The sequence below is a fragment of the Lissotriton helveticus genome, chromosome 3_1, assembly GCF_964261635.1.
Source record: "Lissotriton helveticus chromosome 3_1, aLisHel1.1, whole genome shotgun sequence".
Taxonomy (NCBI): Eukaryota; Metazoa; Chordata; class Amphibia; order Caudata; family Salamandridae; genus Lissotriton; species Lissotriton helveticus.
Window position 1 is genome coordinate 748527383 of NC_136061.1, and position 15915 is coordinate 748543297.

The 15915-nt window shown below is 38.9% G+C and overlaps 1 protein-coding gene across 2 annotated transcripts in view; it reads left to right on the forward strand.

Moving 5' to 3' along the window:
- The window catches only part of GALNT18 (polypeptide N-acetylgalactosaminyltransferase 18), a 1871693-nt gene that overhangs the window by 1380484 nt on the left and 475294 nt on the right, over window positions 1-15915 (forward strand). For both annotated transcript variants that reach the window (XM_078680939.1, XM_078680940.1), the window contains exon 7: window positions 893-1078. In XM_078680939.1, coding sequence (XP_078537065.1) covers window positions 893-1078 — 186 coding nt within the window. The remainder of the gene's footprint in view (window positions 1-892; window positions 1079-15915) is intronic.

The window sequence follows — 15915 nt, forward strand, 5'->3', positions numbered from 1 at the left end:
TGCCATCATGTTTTTAAAATGATTCGGAGAAGAATATCAGGGCCACATGTGCATAGACTTTTCTCTCACGCAACGGCCCAATTTGCAACTGGTAAAAAGCAATTTTCTATGTACCAAACCCTATTTTGCGTTTCTGTAACCTATAACCAAATTGCAAAACAGCAATTCGGTATTAGGAAGGGGCGTGTTAAGGGCGTCCCTTCCTAATAGCAACTCGCAGTGGTATGTATGAATGTTTTGTGACCGAAATGCCGTCACAAAAAATTTGCGTTTACCACCAAATTTAATTTAGTGGTAACCCATCTGTAATTGGGAAGGGGACCCCGTGGGACCCCTTTCCATTTGGGAATGTATGGGAAAATGTTTTTTAAAAGGAGGCAGGGGTTCAATGGTCTTAAAAAATGAAAATACTACTTTTAATTTTTCTTTTTGAAACACATCCCGTTTTCTTTTAAGGAAAATGGGCTGCATTTCCCCAAAAACCTTTGCTTTATTTAAAAGCAAACTCAGACATGGTGGTCTGCTGTCCGCAGAAAGCCACCATCCCTGTGTTCTTAACAATATCCAATGGGCCTCAAATTGTGACCTACCTAATGAATATTAACGAGGTAGGTCAATTGCGACCCACTGGGAATCGCAAACACCAAAACACACTGTTGTACATAGCTGTTAGCGATTTCCTAATAGTGAATCGCAAAAATATGCTCTTAGGAAATTGCAAACAGAAATGTTAGTCCATGTGACCCTAAGTTTCAGTCATGGGTAAACATTGGGCCTACTTTTTTTGACTGTTCAATGTTCGTTTAGACGTGCAAACTCATAGTTTAAAAGCTATACGATATTTTGATGTGATGAAAAGACTAAAATTTCAAATATGTGTTGTGCTTTCCAGGTCTGGCAGTGTGGAGGAAGCGTTGAGGTTTTACCATGCGCTAGAATTGCCCACATTGAGAGAGCACACAAACCATATACAGAAGACCTCACAGCCCATGTCCGGAGAAATGCCCTACGAGTGGCTGAGGTTTGGATGGATGAATTCAAGAGCCATGTGTACATGGCATGGAATATACCCCTAGAAGTAGGTTACTTGAATTGCTAACATATTGGTATTGTATATATTTTTGAAAATGCATTAACTAGAACTTTTACCTACACATGATGCTGTTGCAGGTTGTCTAGATGTAAGTGTGATCTAATGTACGGTTTAAGCAAGAGTATTCATCCCTTATCTCTTACTTGCAATATGTGTATGTTAATAAAACCATTATGCCGGAAAATTTAAGATAGTATACAAGACCGTCAAAGAATACCCTTGAGGACAGGCTACTTCCTAGAAAGATAGCTCAGAGAGCCAAGTGTTTGACATTGACCTCTGTGATTTGCTGACAAGCACCGCCCATGATTTAATACTTCTGAAGTGTATTACTGTTAAATTAGACAGTAGCAACACCTGTTACTTTCAATGCTTGGAAATTCTAAAAATTGTGGGATTCAGTGCCATATAAATTGTTGTTACTGTTATATTTTGTTGTTTTTACTTGCGGACAGTTGTTTGTGAAAACACACTGCATATATAGAGCCAGCTTAAATCATCAATATTATTGTCGATAATGTTAGAATATTTGCTAGCAGTCTATGTAAGACCCCAGAATATTTGTTACTAATCTATGCATATGCATTTTAAGTATGAATTAGACATTTTGCTACATATATGTTTCCAGTTTTGGGGAAATAGTTAATACTAATTACTATATAGTTGCAGTAATACAATAATCAATTCTGTGAACCAAATAACTGTAATGGCCTATGACTTTGACCAGGATAAATAATACATTTCATCTTCATTTATTTTTTAAACATATCTTCATTTATAGTTTACTCCCTAAGTTCATTGGAAGTATAGTGGGAGCAAAGCTTTATAAATTATGAGTTTTCCAAGTGTGTTAAATATCATAAAATTGTTTGGTTTTGCAAACTGCGCTGTTATATGTCCATCAGGGGATGGACCAAAAGGAAATTTGCTACTCACTTACATATTTGAATATAACGTTTGTGGTGCCACTGATTTCCTGGACTCCTCCCCATGCAGTATCCCCACCTATGACTCTATAAGGAGCCAGTAGGTAATAGAATATATCTTTATATCTAGAAATCTTTCAGATCAGCTGGTGGTGGGGCGGGGTTCAACCGAGTGGCCACAGCGATCACAATCCTCTAGCCACCGCCATGGGTATTTCCAATGTGAATAAGACTAGAATGGTGGCGGGCATAAGGGAGCTAATCACTAAAGAAGTCAGCAACCGTAGTCTAGTGTGGGAAGGAGGTGACTCCCCAACGACTGTGAAGATGTAATGCACTGACCACCACTGCCACTAGTATACACATGCTTTTCCAATGAGCAAACCCTCTCTCCAAAAGTTGAGGACTTTGAAAGGTTAGGTCTACTTATTAAAGATTATTTATCACACAAAGTGAGGATCAGGGGGATGGACCTCAGCCCTGGTTCCACAGTGAGCATAGGCTAGCCTGTATCTGCCTACATTATGCCCTTCAAGCTGTTCCCAGAGATTGTGCTAAAACAGTCAGCTGCAGGAAGGTCTATAAACTAATCTTGAAGAAAAAGAAAGTAAATTATCAGCACCATGTATGGGATAATTCAGATACTGCATGTATGGTTAAAAATCCCAGCCCATTAAAAGTAAAACGTCCACCAGCAGCATTTCATCAGGACACTAGTATGAGCCCTGATAAATGGGTAGACAATTTCTCCCTGTATACCCATACAAGGGGTACAAGTGAGGAGGGTGCAGACCAACAATGGCCGGAATTCCCTCTGAAAATCTATAAGAATTCATTGTATCAATTATTGCCAGCCCATCAAATAAAACCCCTGAACCTCATGGAGTTCTGATGGATCTATAAAAGTCAAATGTGAAGCAATGGGCACCTCTCGTTATGAACTTCATTAAACTTGCATGTAAAACTGCTTTGCCTCAATGATTGAAAATGGCCATAATCGTCCCACTGTTTAAAAAAGGGGTTTGAAATAATCCCAGCTGCTATTGGCCAATATCTCTCATAGATTCCAAAGTCAATATATCAGGAAGGATAATTTTAGAAAGGCTGCTAGCCTGGGGGGAGGACAATAGCTACAGTTGGGTTTAGAGTGGGGTTGGGACAATAGACTTCTATCTCAAAATTAACAAATATACTAGAGCAAAAAGAGGGCCTATTTTTTTGTGAAATTAACGGACCTCACCTTTGCCTTTCTTAGCATGGTTAGGTTGGAATTATGGGCCAATTTGGAGAGCTTATGGATTGCCAAGTGCTTAGTTGAATTCTTGAGGGCCCTACATTATGACCTCTTCGTCACCGTCAGTTCAGCTTTTTTCACCTTCAGGTCAAGGGGTGTGGCAGGTGTGCATCCTCGGTCCGCTACTTTTCTTTCTGTATGTTAGTGGATTAGAGATATTACCATAATCAAAAATATTGTTATCCCTACCCTAACTTATGCAGATGATGCAGTGTTACTTGTTAGAACCTCTAAAGCCCTGAAACTGATAATCGAAGTCTATATAGATTTTAGGGCCTCCCTGAAGCTGACTGTAAACCCCAAATAGACCTTTTTAATGGCCTGTGGGTCAAGGAATGTCTAAATGTGGACTTTGGAGGTAGATGACAAACCAATTTCAAGAGTCAATGAATTCTCTTATCTTGGGGTTACTTTCGATTCAAAGGGCTCTTTGCTGGCATGTGCTTCCAGGGCTAGAATTCGTTTTCTTAAATGTCTTGGGTTAATTTCTAACCTGCCTTCCTTTATTGGCAAAAAAACATTGTCCAATTTTTTTAAATGTATAGGAGGAATTGCCTTCTGGTTTTAACCTACAGCTTGGGCATTTGGGGCAACAAAAAGGCCTGCATCCACAATATAGAGGGAATCAGGGAATGTATAAGGGTTTCAGGTCTCCCGCTAAGTAGTCCAAGTTTAATTTTGCATGAAGAGCTTGACTTGGAGTACATTGAGGATTACATTGATTTGGCCCCATTGCTACAGTAATGCTCCATTTAGAGCAACCCTCAAGTCCTACGTAATAGGGATATCATAGAGGACTGTTTATCATGTAGCATGGGTCTTCAAATCCCATGGATGGCCTATGTCAAGCAGAAGTGTTGCTTACTCTATAGACAGAACTGCTACCACAAACCAGAAGGGCTGCGTAAGGATGATAGACCCCAGGTCAAGAAATTATTCCTTGAAATGAGGCAGCGAGAAAGGGAAGCAGGAGAACTAATCAAGACTCAGAATAAGGATTACATAATTCACACCATCCTTGGGCTCAAACCATTTGGAGCTTGTGATTGCCACCTTGGTTAGGGTCCTCTTAACCAGATTTTGGCTTGGGTATATTAGATGGCAGCTTTTTTTACCCCTTGGGAAAAATGAGTTCTCTTCCATCCCAGTTTACCCATGCACCGAAAATTCCCCTTAGAGTTTGTTGCACTTTGTGTTTTTCTGTAGATTTTACTCTTGTTTTACAAGACGCTGTCTAATCACTTTTGGGGGGCTCAGGGATAACCAGATGTAGACCTGTCCTTCTGCACGTACAGTCACTAAGCTCACCACTGATTTGTTTTAGTGTCAGTTCATTTCTTAAAAGCGCTCTCTGTATTAGGAGTCATGTGATCTTTTCATTTTATTATGTACCAAGGTTATGATTTTAATACTCAGTATTAATGGTCTTAAAATCATGTGTGCTTTTATGCATTTGCTTTTATGATCATATTTCTTTTTTGTAAGTTCAAATAGTTTTATTGAAAAGAGAACAAGGTGACCATACAAAGTATACACTATGAATCTTAAAACATCACGTTCCAAGCTTACTACGTAGAAAGTAAAGGAATTGGACTAATAATTCAAAAGTGAGATAGAAAAATGCACAATATATGAAACATATATGCATTCAAGGTATATAAAAGAAACCAGGGTGGTTTTGGAACCTCCTGTTGAGAAGGTTTTGGTAAAGAACAACGTCTAGCACTAGCATGAATATATGTTGTGACAGGCAACCACAAGTCAGTGCGTTTTGTAGCCATGTGAGGAGGGTACACAAAGGCAGTATCTAACCTGTGATTATGGCAAACAGTGTACCACCAAGCCCTACATGAAATTTTCAGAAAATCTTTCCAATTGACAGTAATTTGTTGAAAGGCAATCGATAATAATAAATCAATAATCTTGACATTAAGTGAAACCTCATCCTAGATAGAAGAAAGACTGCCCAGGAAGACATGAATGAAAGAAATAGGAAATGTAGTTTAATAAATTAAGTTAACTTGAGACCATACTTGCTTCCAAAAGGTGTATACTTGTGGACAAATAATTAACATATGAAACAGATCAGTGTTGGGAGAAGAACAAGTCCAACATGTATCCGGAGTGGCTGAAAAACGTTTACATGAAGTGGCTGGAGTGAATAAAAGTCTGTTATAAACAAAAAATAATGTTTGTGTGGTATTTGCTGCTCTAGTGGCTTTACGTATTTTGGACCAAATGCCTCTCCAAAGTGAGAGTGGCCAGCATACCGTGAAATCTTGTTCCCATGCCTCTTCAGTTTTTGTTTTTTGTCTATCGGTATCAATGTCTTGCAAGTGGCTGTAAATATTAGAGGCTTTGTGTGTGGTCATTAACAGGGCATGAAGTCGTAAAGAGGGTTCTGAGTTATTAGAGGTGGCTGGTATGGCAGGGAAGTGGGAGTAAGTTTCTAGTACAACTTTTTTGAGTATGTTGTATTTATGGATAAAGGAGGTCGGTAAATTGAATACCTGCATGAGTGTAACAAAAGGCAAAAATTCTGATTCTGAGAATAATTGATACATCCATATCAAACCCCTTTCTCTCCAAGTCCTGCAATAAAAAGGTCTGTTATGGATCAATACATTTTTATTATGCCAAATTGTTGAGTTTAAAAAGGAATCCTTAGAATCATGAGTAAAGTGAGAAGGTAAATCGAGTAATTTGGAAGTATGGTTTAATATAGGAGTGGGAATGAATTGTGGTTTGCGTGAAAAAGAAAGATATTCACGAAATGAGTAAGGAGATATAAACAGGCGCTCTGTTGAAGTCCAGAGAGGGCAATCATCTGCAGAGTCAAGCAACCAAAGAGAGGCCTGACGTAATGAGAAAGCTTTCTGGTAAGCCTGGAAATCTGGACAGTTAACTCCACCCTCTGTTTTAGGATGAATTAATTTTAAGAATGACATTCGAGGTTTCTTATTGTTCCATAAGAAAGAGGATAAAATGGAGTTGACTTTTTAAAATAATTTGGAAGTAATGGGGGCTGGGATGTTCGAAATAGTATATAAAACTATGGGCGATAGCATCATCTTTATGGTGTCTTAGCAGTCCCACCAAGATAAGTAAAGGGGATGCCATTTAGAGGTCAGTTCTGAAATCTTTTGAAGACATTTATTCATACATAATGTTACCATTTCTGAAATTGAAGCTGTAAAGTGTAGACCTAAATATTTAATATGATTTGGACTCCATTTGAATTGAGAAGCTTGGAATTGTGAGCTAAAAGTATGTTTTGTTAGTGTGAATAAGATTTCACCTCCGTTAAAAAAGCCGGAATTGATTCTTCTGGTTTGGACGAAAAAAGCAGAATATCATCAGCATAGGCTGCGAGTTTGATGTGAACATTTGATACTTGAAATCCATAAATGTTTGGGTTTTGATATAGTATAGATAAAAAAAATTCTAGGGCTAGTTTAAAAAGGAAAGGAGAAAAAGGACAACCCTGACGCACTCCTCTGCCCAAGTTAAAAAATTGGGAATTAAGCCATTGGCACAGACTGCTGCACGAGAGATAGTAAATTGATAAAATTGTGACCAAATCCAAACCATTCAAGAGAGTAAAATAAATATTTCCACTCAACTCTATGACAAGCCTTTTCAGCATCCAGTTCAATTGCCGCCAAAGGAAGGTTAAGATGTGAAGATTTGGATAGGACATCAAAAAAGAATAGCATATTGTCTGTAATGACTCGTCCTTTGACAAAGCCAGATTGTTCCTTTCCTAGTAAATTTGGTAAGTAACAATCAAGATGTATGATCAAAGCTTTAGAAAATATGTTGTATTCGATATTAGCCAGTGAAATAGGTCTATAGTTTTTACAATACTTAGAGTATTTACCTTCTTTGTGGATAAGACAAATATGGGCTTAGGAAAATGAGCCAGAACAACTTTTTGAGGCATAATTTTTTTTATAAGTGAATGTAGCTTGGTTATTAAAAGCTTAGAAAAATGGGTATAGAATTCGATGATTAAACCATCCGGGCCAGGAGTTTTATCTTTTTTGAGAATTTGAAGGGTTTTTAGGAGTTCATGTTGGGAGAGGTCCGATTCTAAGGGGGAAAAATCCAGAGGAGCCTATTGAGGCTTTTGAATGTTAGAGAAGAATTGCGATAATGAGTGATCTGTAGGTTGGCTTTCTGATGAATATAAAGATTTGTAAAAGATAGAGAATTCATTTAAAATCTCAGCATCTTTAAATTTTAAGTCTGAATGCTCATCGAAGACAGAATCAATATTTAATTTGTTTTGGCGGATCTTTGAATAGTTGGCTAAAATTTTCCCTGCTTTATTTTTACCTCCATTGAATTTTACGCTGGATTTAATAAGTAAGGTGAGGCATCTTCTGTTGATTTCCTATTAAATTTCAATTTAGCATTTATGAGTGTCTTTAAACATTCCCCTGAGTGAGATGTATATTATGAATGTTCTAATGCCTTAATGTTTTGGAGGAGATCCATAGTAATCTTACGTGCAGCTTTTCGTTTCTATGCAACGAAACCTAAAATAAAATCTCTTGCTGACGCCTTAAAGGCATTGCAAATGTTTGCGAGAGATAGGGAATCTGTATTGTTTCTCTCAAAGTAATCTGTGGAAAAGAAGGTAAAAGGTGCAGTGAACTTGGAATCTAAGAGGAGTGCGTTGTTAAAACGCCATCTTCTGGAAGCATTACTTCTAGGCAGTATATCAAAGCCATTTGAAACAGGTGCATGATCCGATAGGAGAATAGGGCCAATTTCTGCATGTGTAAGGGACTGCGAAATGTTATGGGATACGAAAACATAGTCAATTTTTGATTGGGTGTGATGGGTTGAGGAATAAAAGGAATATTCTCTGGTGGTCGGGTTACGAAGGCGCCAAGAGTCAAGCAGTTTATGTTGATGTATAGTGTAAGTGAAAGATTTATGTGACTTATTGGGGACGAAGGGCACTTTAGAATTTCTGTCTAAAAAGGGGTCAAACACTTGGATGCAATCTCCATCCATAATAAAATTATCTTCAATGCAGTGAGAAATATGCTTAGCTAAAGCAGACCAGAAGGAAGCATCTCCACCCGTAGGTGAATAAACATTAAGAAGAGAAACTAGAACACCTTTTAGTGATAATTTAACAATGAGCCACCTGCCTTCGACATCTGGTTCTTGCAATAACAACGTAACTGGTAGAGATTTACGGCATGATATCACAACTCCATGTCATTCACCATCTCCTGGAAATAAATAAGCCTCACCCACCCAACCCCTTTTCAGTTTCAAAGATTCAATATCCGTAAGGTGGGTTTCTTGTAAGAAAACAATATCAGCATTTAACTTAGCCAAATGTGACAAATCCCTCTGTCTCTTGATAGGAAAGTTTAGTCCCCAATATTCCATGAGACTAATTTAGGCGACATGAGATATTAAAATGGAATGAGAAAAAAACTGTATAAAGAAACAATCCACTTCAATAAGGGGGAAAAATCAAAAATAGAATAATCCGAGCTTGCAGTACAAAAGTCCAATTTGTTGCAAAGACACAGCATTAAAAGAGATAAAAGAAAAAAAGAGGGGATGAAATAAATTCAAAATATTGAGAAATATAGAAAATATGTAAGCAAAAACAAGAATGGTTGGAGGAAAATAGCCACATAAGAGGAAATAAATGTAGAAGTCAAACGTTGAAGAAAAGAAGTAGAAGAATGTATTGCAAAACACATAACATAAGACAGAACGGAAAACAACCTACAGAAAGGGAACATAAAAGCAGGGAAAGATACAAAAGCCATCATAATAGAAATAGAGGAAAAATTGTGAGGCAAAACAAAAAACAGAAGACGAAATAGAAAACGTACCTACAATAAGGGAACATGAAACCGAGGGTGGTTGGAACCACATGGAACAAGCGGAACATCGGGTGAAGACTGGACCGGAATATAAGAAACAAACAGCGAACCTAAAAATCGTTAGCATTAAGTAACATTAACCATAATTTCAAAGATTATGAGCTACCCTGAAAGTATAATAGGAGCATAATACTAAAGAACCTACAAACCAATTGAAGTCAGATCATGAATATGTGAATAAAGAAAGTCAAGTAACATGTGAGGAGGAAGGCCTTGAAGAGTCCATTTGGCCCAGCTTGTTCGTATTGATGAAACTTTGCAGCCGGAAAGTATTTTGGTATGAGGACGTTCGATTGTTAAATGTGACTTTGAAGATACATGGGTGAAAGAGACCATATCTAGCTCCCATGGTGCGGAGATCTGATCTCATATCGAGGAAATTTTTGCGTATAGCTGCCTTTGCTCTCAAGTAATCTTGTGTAAAAAATAATGTAGATCCAGACCATGAAATCTGCTGAATGGCTTTGGAAGCCGCCAGGACTTTTTAATACATCTGGGTATTCTAAGAAATAGAGGATAACTTCCTGAGGAACAGGAATTACTAGAAACACGCCCCAGTCTGTGAGCAAGCTGGATATTCAGAATGTGTCCTCTGGCAAACGTATGATTTTGGGGAGAAAGGATTTGAAAAAAGTAATAGGGTCTGTTCCTTCAACTCCTTCATTTTGTTACGGTTTTCTAAGTCCTCAACCTGCTTTTGGAGTGTTGAAACGTGCGACTGCATGAAAGAAACAGTTTTGGGAAGTTTCGTCCAAGACTGAGATACTATTTTCCAACGCTGTGAGCCTGGTATCAAGCTGTGACCAACTGTCAGAGAGGATTTGCAATTTGGAATTGGTTTCCTCCATAAAGGGTCTAAGTGCTCTTTGTTCCTGCAGCAACAGTTCCATTGATACCGGGGAGCTCGGTTTGGGTGGTGATGGGGGATCCTGCTTTAGACGCTTTACATTTGACTTTCCTGGTACAGTCCGAATTTGATCCATTATGATGTTGTCACACTCTGTCTCAGGAGATCTAGAATCCTCCAGTTTTGAGAACTCTAAAAAAAGCTTCGAATTTTTTATAAAAACACATTTTGGTTTTGATGTAGTGAAAGAGGAACCCTTCGTTCTGCCCATCAATTATTAAGTCAGCAAACTGAAACGTCTTGTATCAGTTCAGAGCAGTATAATGACACAACCCAGTAAATGAATAAGTTAAGCATCACATTGAAAGGGCCAAGTAGATAAGGTAGGTTAACGAAAAGGTATTACGGATTATGCTGCAATCCAAGGAAGACCTGGCATAGTCATACACCACAGACTGCTGTAACCGCCGCTGTGAAACGGACTATACTGCACTTGGGATGCCAATTCTCCTCACATTTAATAAAAAATATTGCTCAAGCAGGTAAATCTAAAATGCTGAGGGGGTTTTCAATTTCATGAAGTGATTTATGTAATATACATTATGCCTATATAGACAAGTTCTTCGTACCGCCTCAACATTTGTCTGAGAGAAATCGCAGAAGGCATCTAAGATGGCGCCCTTAACCACAGTGGTTCAAAAATGAAAGGACAATGAGAAAAAGCAAAGTTATTGTAATATTATGGAAAACTGCTGAGGGGATGCAATAAAAAAGAGGCATTATAAGGAGACTTGGGGCGCCATTGAGAGCAAACTATACTCGCCAAAATTAAAGAGGGTTAAACGCTTCCGTAATGTTTTCTGAAAACAAAATGGTGGCCGCGGTATTGCAAACCCGCATCTAAGCGTCTACCTTCAAATGCTGCCTTCCTTAGCTGTGTGAGCCCACAGAAGTGTTCGCGTCCATCTCAGGGGCAGTTCACATGACGACTCTGCCTGACAACTTCGCGCTGGACGGTCTTTAAGCGTGTTTCCTTCGCCTCTGGTCCGGAGCCTCACGGGACTGCCGCCATGGCTGCTGGGTGCCAAACCTTTATGATCATATTTAATGCTCAAATAAAGCGCATGAGTATAACAGCAAAAAGCAGAATTTTATCATTTAAACCATGGAAATAATGTAAAGATTTAGAATGGGAGAGGGAAGGGATGCTAAAAACTGTGCTTTTTCAAGAAGCGTAGGGCGTGCTATAAGGAGGTTGCCTGTCCTGTAATGTCCGGTTTAACCTTGTACAAGCGCTTAGAGACCTATTGGTGATAACGCGCTATATAAATTGAAATAAAATAAATAAAAAATAAGGGGCATGTTGAACCTACACTTCACAAACCGAGTTGCTAACAGAGACAAGCAGCTCTACTGTAGTGGGATTCTTTTGTAACAGTCTGGAATTTCTTAAAATATTTTGGAAGAAAAACTCTCACCTCTCAAAATGTCTCTGACATGAATCTCTCACAGAGAAGAGGGTTTGTGTGCATATAGCATTCTTGTGTCACTTGCTTCCATTTTGAGAGCACCAAGACGTAGTAAAACAATGTGAACCACTCATGTTAAAAGAACAGCATAGCAAGCAATAGCCCAAAATGATCTAATGCACTCGTTTTGCTGTACGGAGCACACACACCTTGTGTGTCCTTCTGCGTGGGTTGTGTAATATGAATAACGTTTTAACCCAGCTGTTCCACTGCACCCTTCTAACACCATGGGAACTGGGTTAGTTCCTGGGTTCTCATGAGTATATACAAAGATAGGCAGGACTGAAAGCTGCAGAAGAACTAGTTTATCAACTGAGATTCCAATTTGACATTAATGACCTGAGTCAAACTGACAAAATAAAGACAGCTGTGGTGCAGCTTGTGATATTTATGACAATTCCTTCATGCAAAAGTGAGCTTTGGTCATAGACCCAAAGAGAGTGAGAGGGTGGCTTCTAGGGATCAGCAAGTAGTAGCTTTGCCTGACACCGAAGACATGATTTCATGCATTAAAGGAAGGCAGGCGGCAGGAGCACAGAGGGAGGATAGCAGCCAACAGGCCATTGTTTCCATTATTGACCTCTGGGCTTGGCTGTGGACATCCTGACACGAACTAAGGCTCAGTGACCCACTCCCTTCCCCTTACATATCCTCCTGTCATAGGGGAAAAATGCAGAAAGATTCAATATAAGGTTAGAGTCCATTCATAGATATTCCAAAGATTTCCTGCTCTCATATATATTTATTTTCATTATTCGTCCTGCTGTTTTTGCCCCTTTATTAGAACATACATTTCGAGTCATTATTGAATACACCAGTAGATCATTACGTATGCTAAGTTGACACTGTAAGACTTTGGAATTTGTATAACAACCATTGGAAAACAGACCACTAGGCTGCACTCCATAATCAATGATGTAAAATTGGGCCATGCTGACCCCAGAGTGATCCATTGGTCAAAGTGAAGATATAAAATAATTATTCAGAACTATAAGAGGCGAGAATGGTGTATAACGGAGAGCAAAGCTATAGTGTTGCTTCTAGCCCAAAAATATATATTAGAATTAAAATCCATTAAAAACACAAAACAAAATAAATTGGCTGTTGAAAGAAATGTGGCAGAGCAGGACTCCAACCTGGTCTGCCCGACTCAGATCTAAAGCCGCAACCCACTATATCCATCCAACATAGTGCACTAACACAGAGCCCTGTGCTACTGTGCTAGCTCTGGCTGATGCCCTTCTCACAGCTCCAAGGTTGACGAAAGGAGCCTCCAAGCTTTCTTAATCAGAGGCAATGAAGGTTGACCGAGACGGGAAGCAAACCAACCCGGGATCTAAGGTTTCCCATTGCCCCAGATCGGTGGCCAGCTTAGGCTTTGTGAAAGTAATGATGCCAGTCTTTGAGACAACTACGGGAAATATGTAAGGAAAGTCTAAGGAAAAGGCAGGGAGGTCATCCAGTTGAAATGTGGGGATCGCCCCTTGCCTTCTGCTCGAGGTATTCTCTTTAATTTTAAAATAGTTACACAAATTGGTGAAATCTAATACACATAAAGAAATTATAGGCCAATGTATTCTCTCAACATTGAATATCTGACTTATTAGTCAGCAGCGGGCAATTGACTCAATATAGAAAGCTGTCATATATTATCATGATAAATAAGATATACACTAGAACATTCATGAAGAGAACCACTTTTACATGAACTACAAGATACCAGTCCCTGAAATTATTAATAAAAAGAGAAATCCAACAAACAGAAGTGTCAGTAGGTGTAAATAGGGAGGGGTCCACAAATCCCGAGCTTCCATGATGTATCAAAAACTAATATAGCACTACACTATGCGATGTAGTACATCGTGTGCTATTACAACGCGGTTGTTACAACGACACGTTGTTAGTACGCGATGCATTTATATCGCAAGTCTTTACAATGTCTTCCACTAGGGGGTGTGCTGGATTTAGGAATAGTATTATTTACTATTCCTACTCCAGTTACCGTACAATAGGGAAGGTGTTGGAATTCATTGCCAATACCTCAGCGCCCCATAGTGGAATTTGTTGTAAAGACTTGCGATGTAAATGCATCATGTACTAACAACGCCGTCATTGTAACAATCACGTTGTAAAGGTATCTCTTTGTAATAACCGCGTTGTAAAGGTTGTTTCCCTATTCATATAGCACTTTACTATGCAATGTATTACATTGCGTGCTATTACAACGCAGCTGTTACAATGACTGCGTTGTTAGTACGCGATGCATTTATATAGCAAGTCTTTGCAATGCCTTCCAATAGGGGGTGAGTTGGATTTAGGAATAGAATTATTTACTATTCCTACTCCAGTTTGCGCAACAGTAGGGAAGGTGTTGGAATTCATTTCCAATACCTCTGCGCCCCCTATTGGAATTCGTTGTAAAGACTTGCGATGTAAATGCATCACGTAACGTCCCAAATATTTTGTTTAGTTATGTTAATATCCTTTCTAGAGCTCTACAATTCACCGCTAGTGGTCTTCTGGTTCTAGGCGTTGGGAGCCTGATATAATCAACAGTGTTGCATTTTACCATCAGTAGACACATAGATTGAAAATAGTTTTCAGTTCATGCCTGAAAGTCAGGTTATCTTTTATCATTTTGAGTGAGAGTAGGAAGTGATTTTACAGATGGATCTCCAGCTCAGACAAGGTGCTATCACTGTTTTGACTTCTTTGAACTGTGAGGATTACTTTTGTTGGAAGTTTGCAAATGAAGTTGATGGGTATATAAGTAATGCAGCAATACCCGGCTGTAGAAGAAAGCCTTGTAGTTGATTTGTTCTAGGCAGCCTACAAAGGGACTCAAATGCTATTCTTTCCACCATTGATAGTCAATGCAGAGAAGTAAGCTCTGGTATTATGTGCTCTCTATTTTAGAGCACAGACCTTGAAGCTGCCCCCTGGGACGATGTTGCCCCTTGAAGTGGGACTTAATCCAGCCACAAGAATATAATAAATATCACCATCTGAGTTCAGTGTGGGGAGATTAATGCTCAAGATATTCTTTTTATAAAATGGAGATTGATTAAAGCTATATTGACTTAAGTTCAAACTGCAACAGACTTCAACACCTCAAAACGTATTAGAATTCTTTCTGCCTCATTTCCTGCGATGGTGGGAGACCCAGCTCAGACAACCAGATTCTCTTTGGTATGGAAGACAGTGGACCACCTATCACTAGTGTTTCAGTTTTACCTGGGTCACATTCTAAAAGTTGACCCCTTCCACTGAAATTGCTGAAAGACAAGACTCATTCATTGATTTTTCTTTATTTCGGTTCATAAAAAAACATGCAAGGCAACAATATATAATCATACGTAGATAAAATACATAAAACCAATTACATATAAATACATACTAGAACAATAAAAGTGATAAATATGACAATGCAGCAATCGCCACATCGATATATAAGATCACTTAAAGAAGCAATCCCCCTTAATTAGACATGGATTTTCTCATACCTCACAGACCATATTTCTGTTAGAAATTTGTCAATTGAAAAGACAACTGGACTACTGGTATCTTTGAAATTTTCTCTCCCACCACAAAATTCCAACCGACCTCTTTAATCTTTTTAATACCATTACATGGTAGATTCAGAGGGTTTGACCCAAAGTCCTCTAGTCCTAGCTTATGTAGCCGAACCTTTATGTAAGTGCATCAAGGAATCCTTTCAGCACACGAGTCCTCTAACAGGCCTTGTTGCCATTCCCTATAGGGCACTAGCTCTTCCATTGCCCACACTCTTAGCCAATACTGCATAGGTCTCGGAGTTGCAATGTTGGAGATGGATTTCAAGTTTAGGTCCATTTGGATTTGGAGTGTAGGGGTGATTTGGGGAATTTTAAACAGTGATTTGACGAAATTATTTGCTGCACTCTCTAACATTTCTAATTTGCAGTAGCCCCAAATGTCTGCTTTATAGAGGCCCACTGCGCATGCTTGACTTCTATAGATTTCCAATGGGAGGGATAGGAAAAAAATATGTCCTATTCGCAAACCTTATAATACACCCAGCACAATGCTTTAGGGACAAAGTGCTCTTCCTCAGTTTTGCTGTCTATCTATGTGAGTCTTCCAGCTGAACACCCAAATAATCGAACTCACAAACCCTTTCGAGGGCTTCCCCATCTAATAGTATGGTTCGTCTATTTTGCCCTTGCGGCCACCATACACCATGTACTTTGTGTTGTTGTTGTTGATTTCTAGCCCATATTCGCTACAGTATAGGGAGAACATCTCCAGTTTTATTGATAAGCCCAA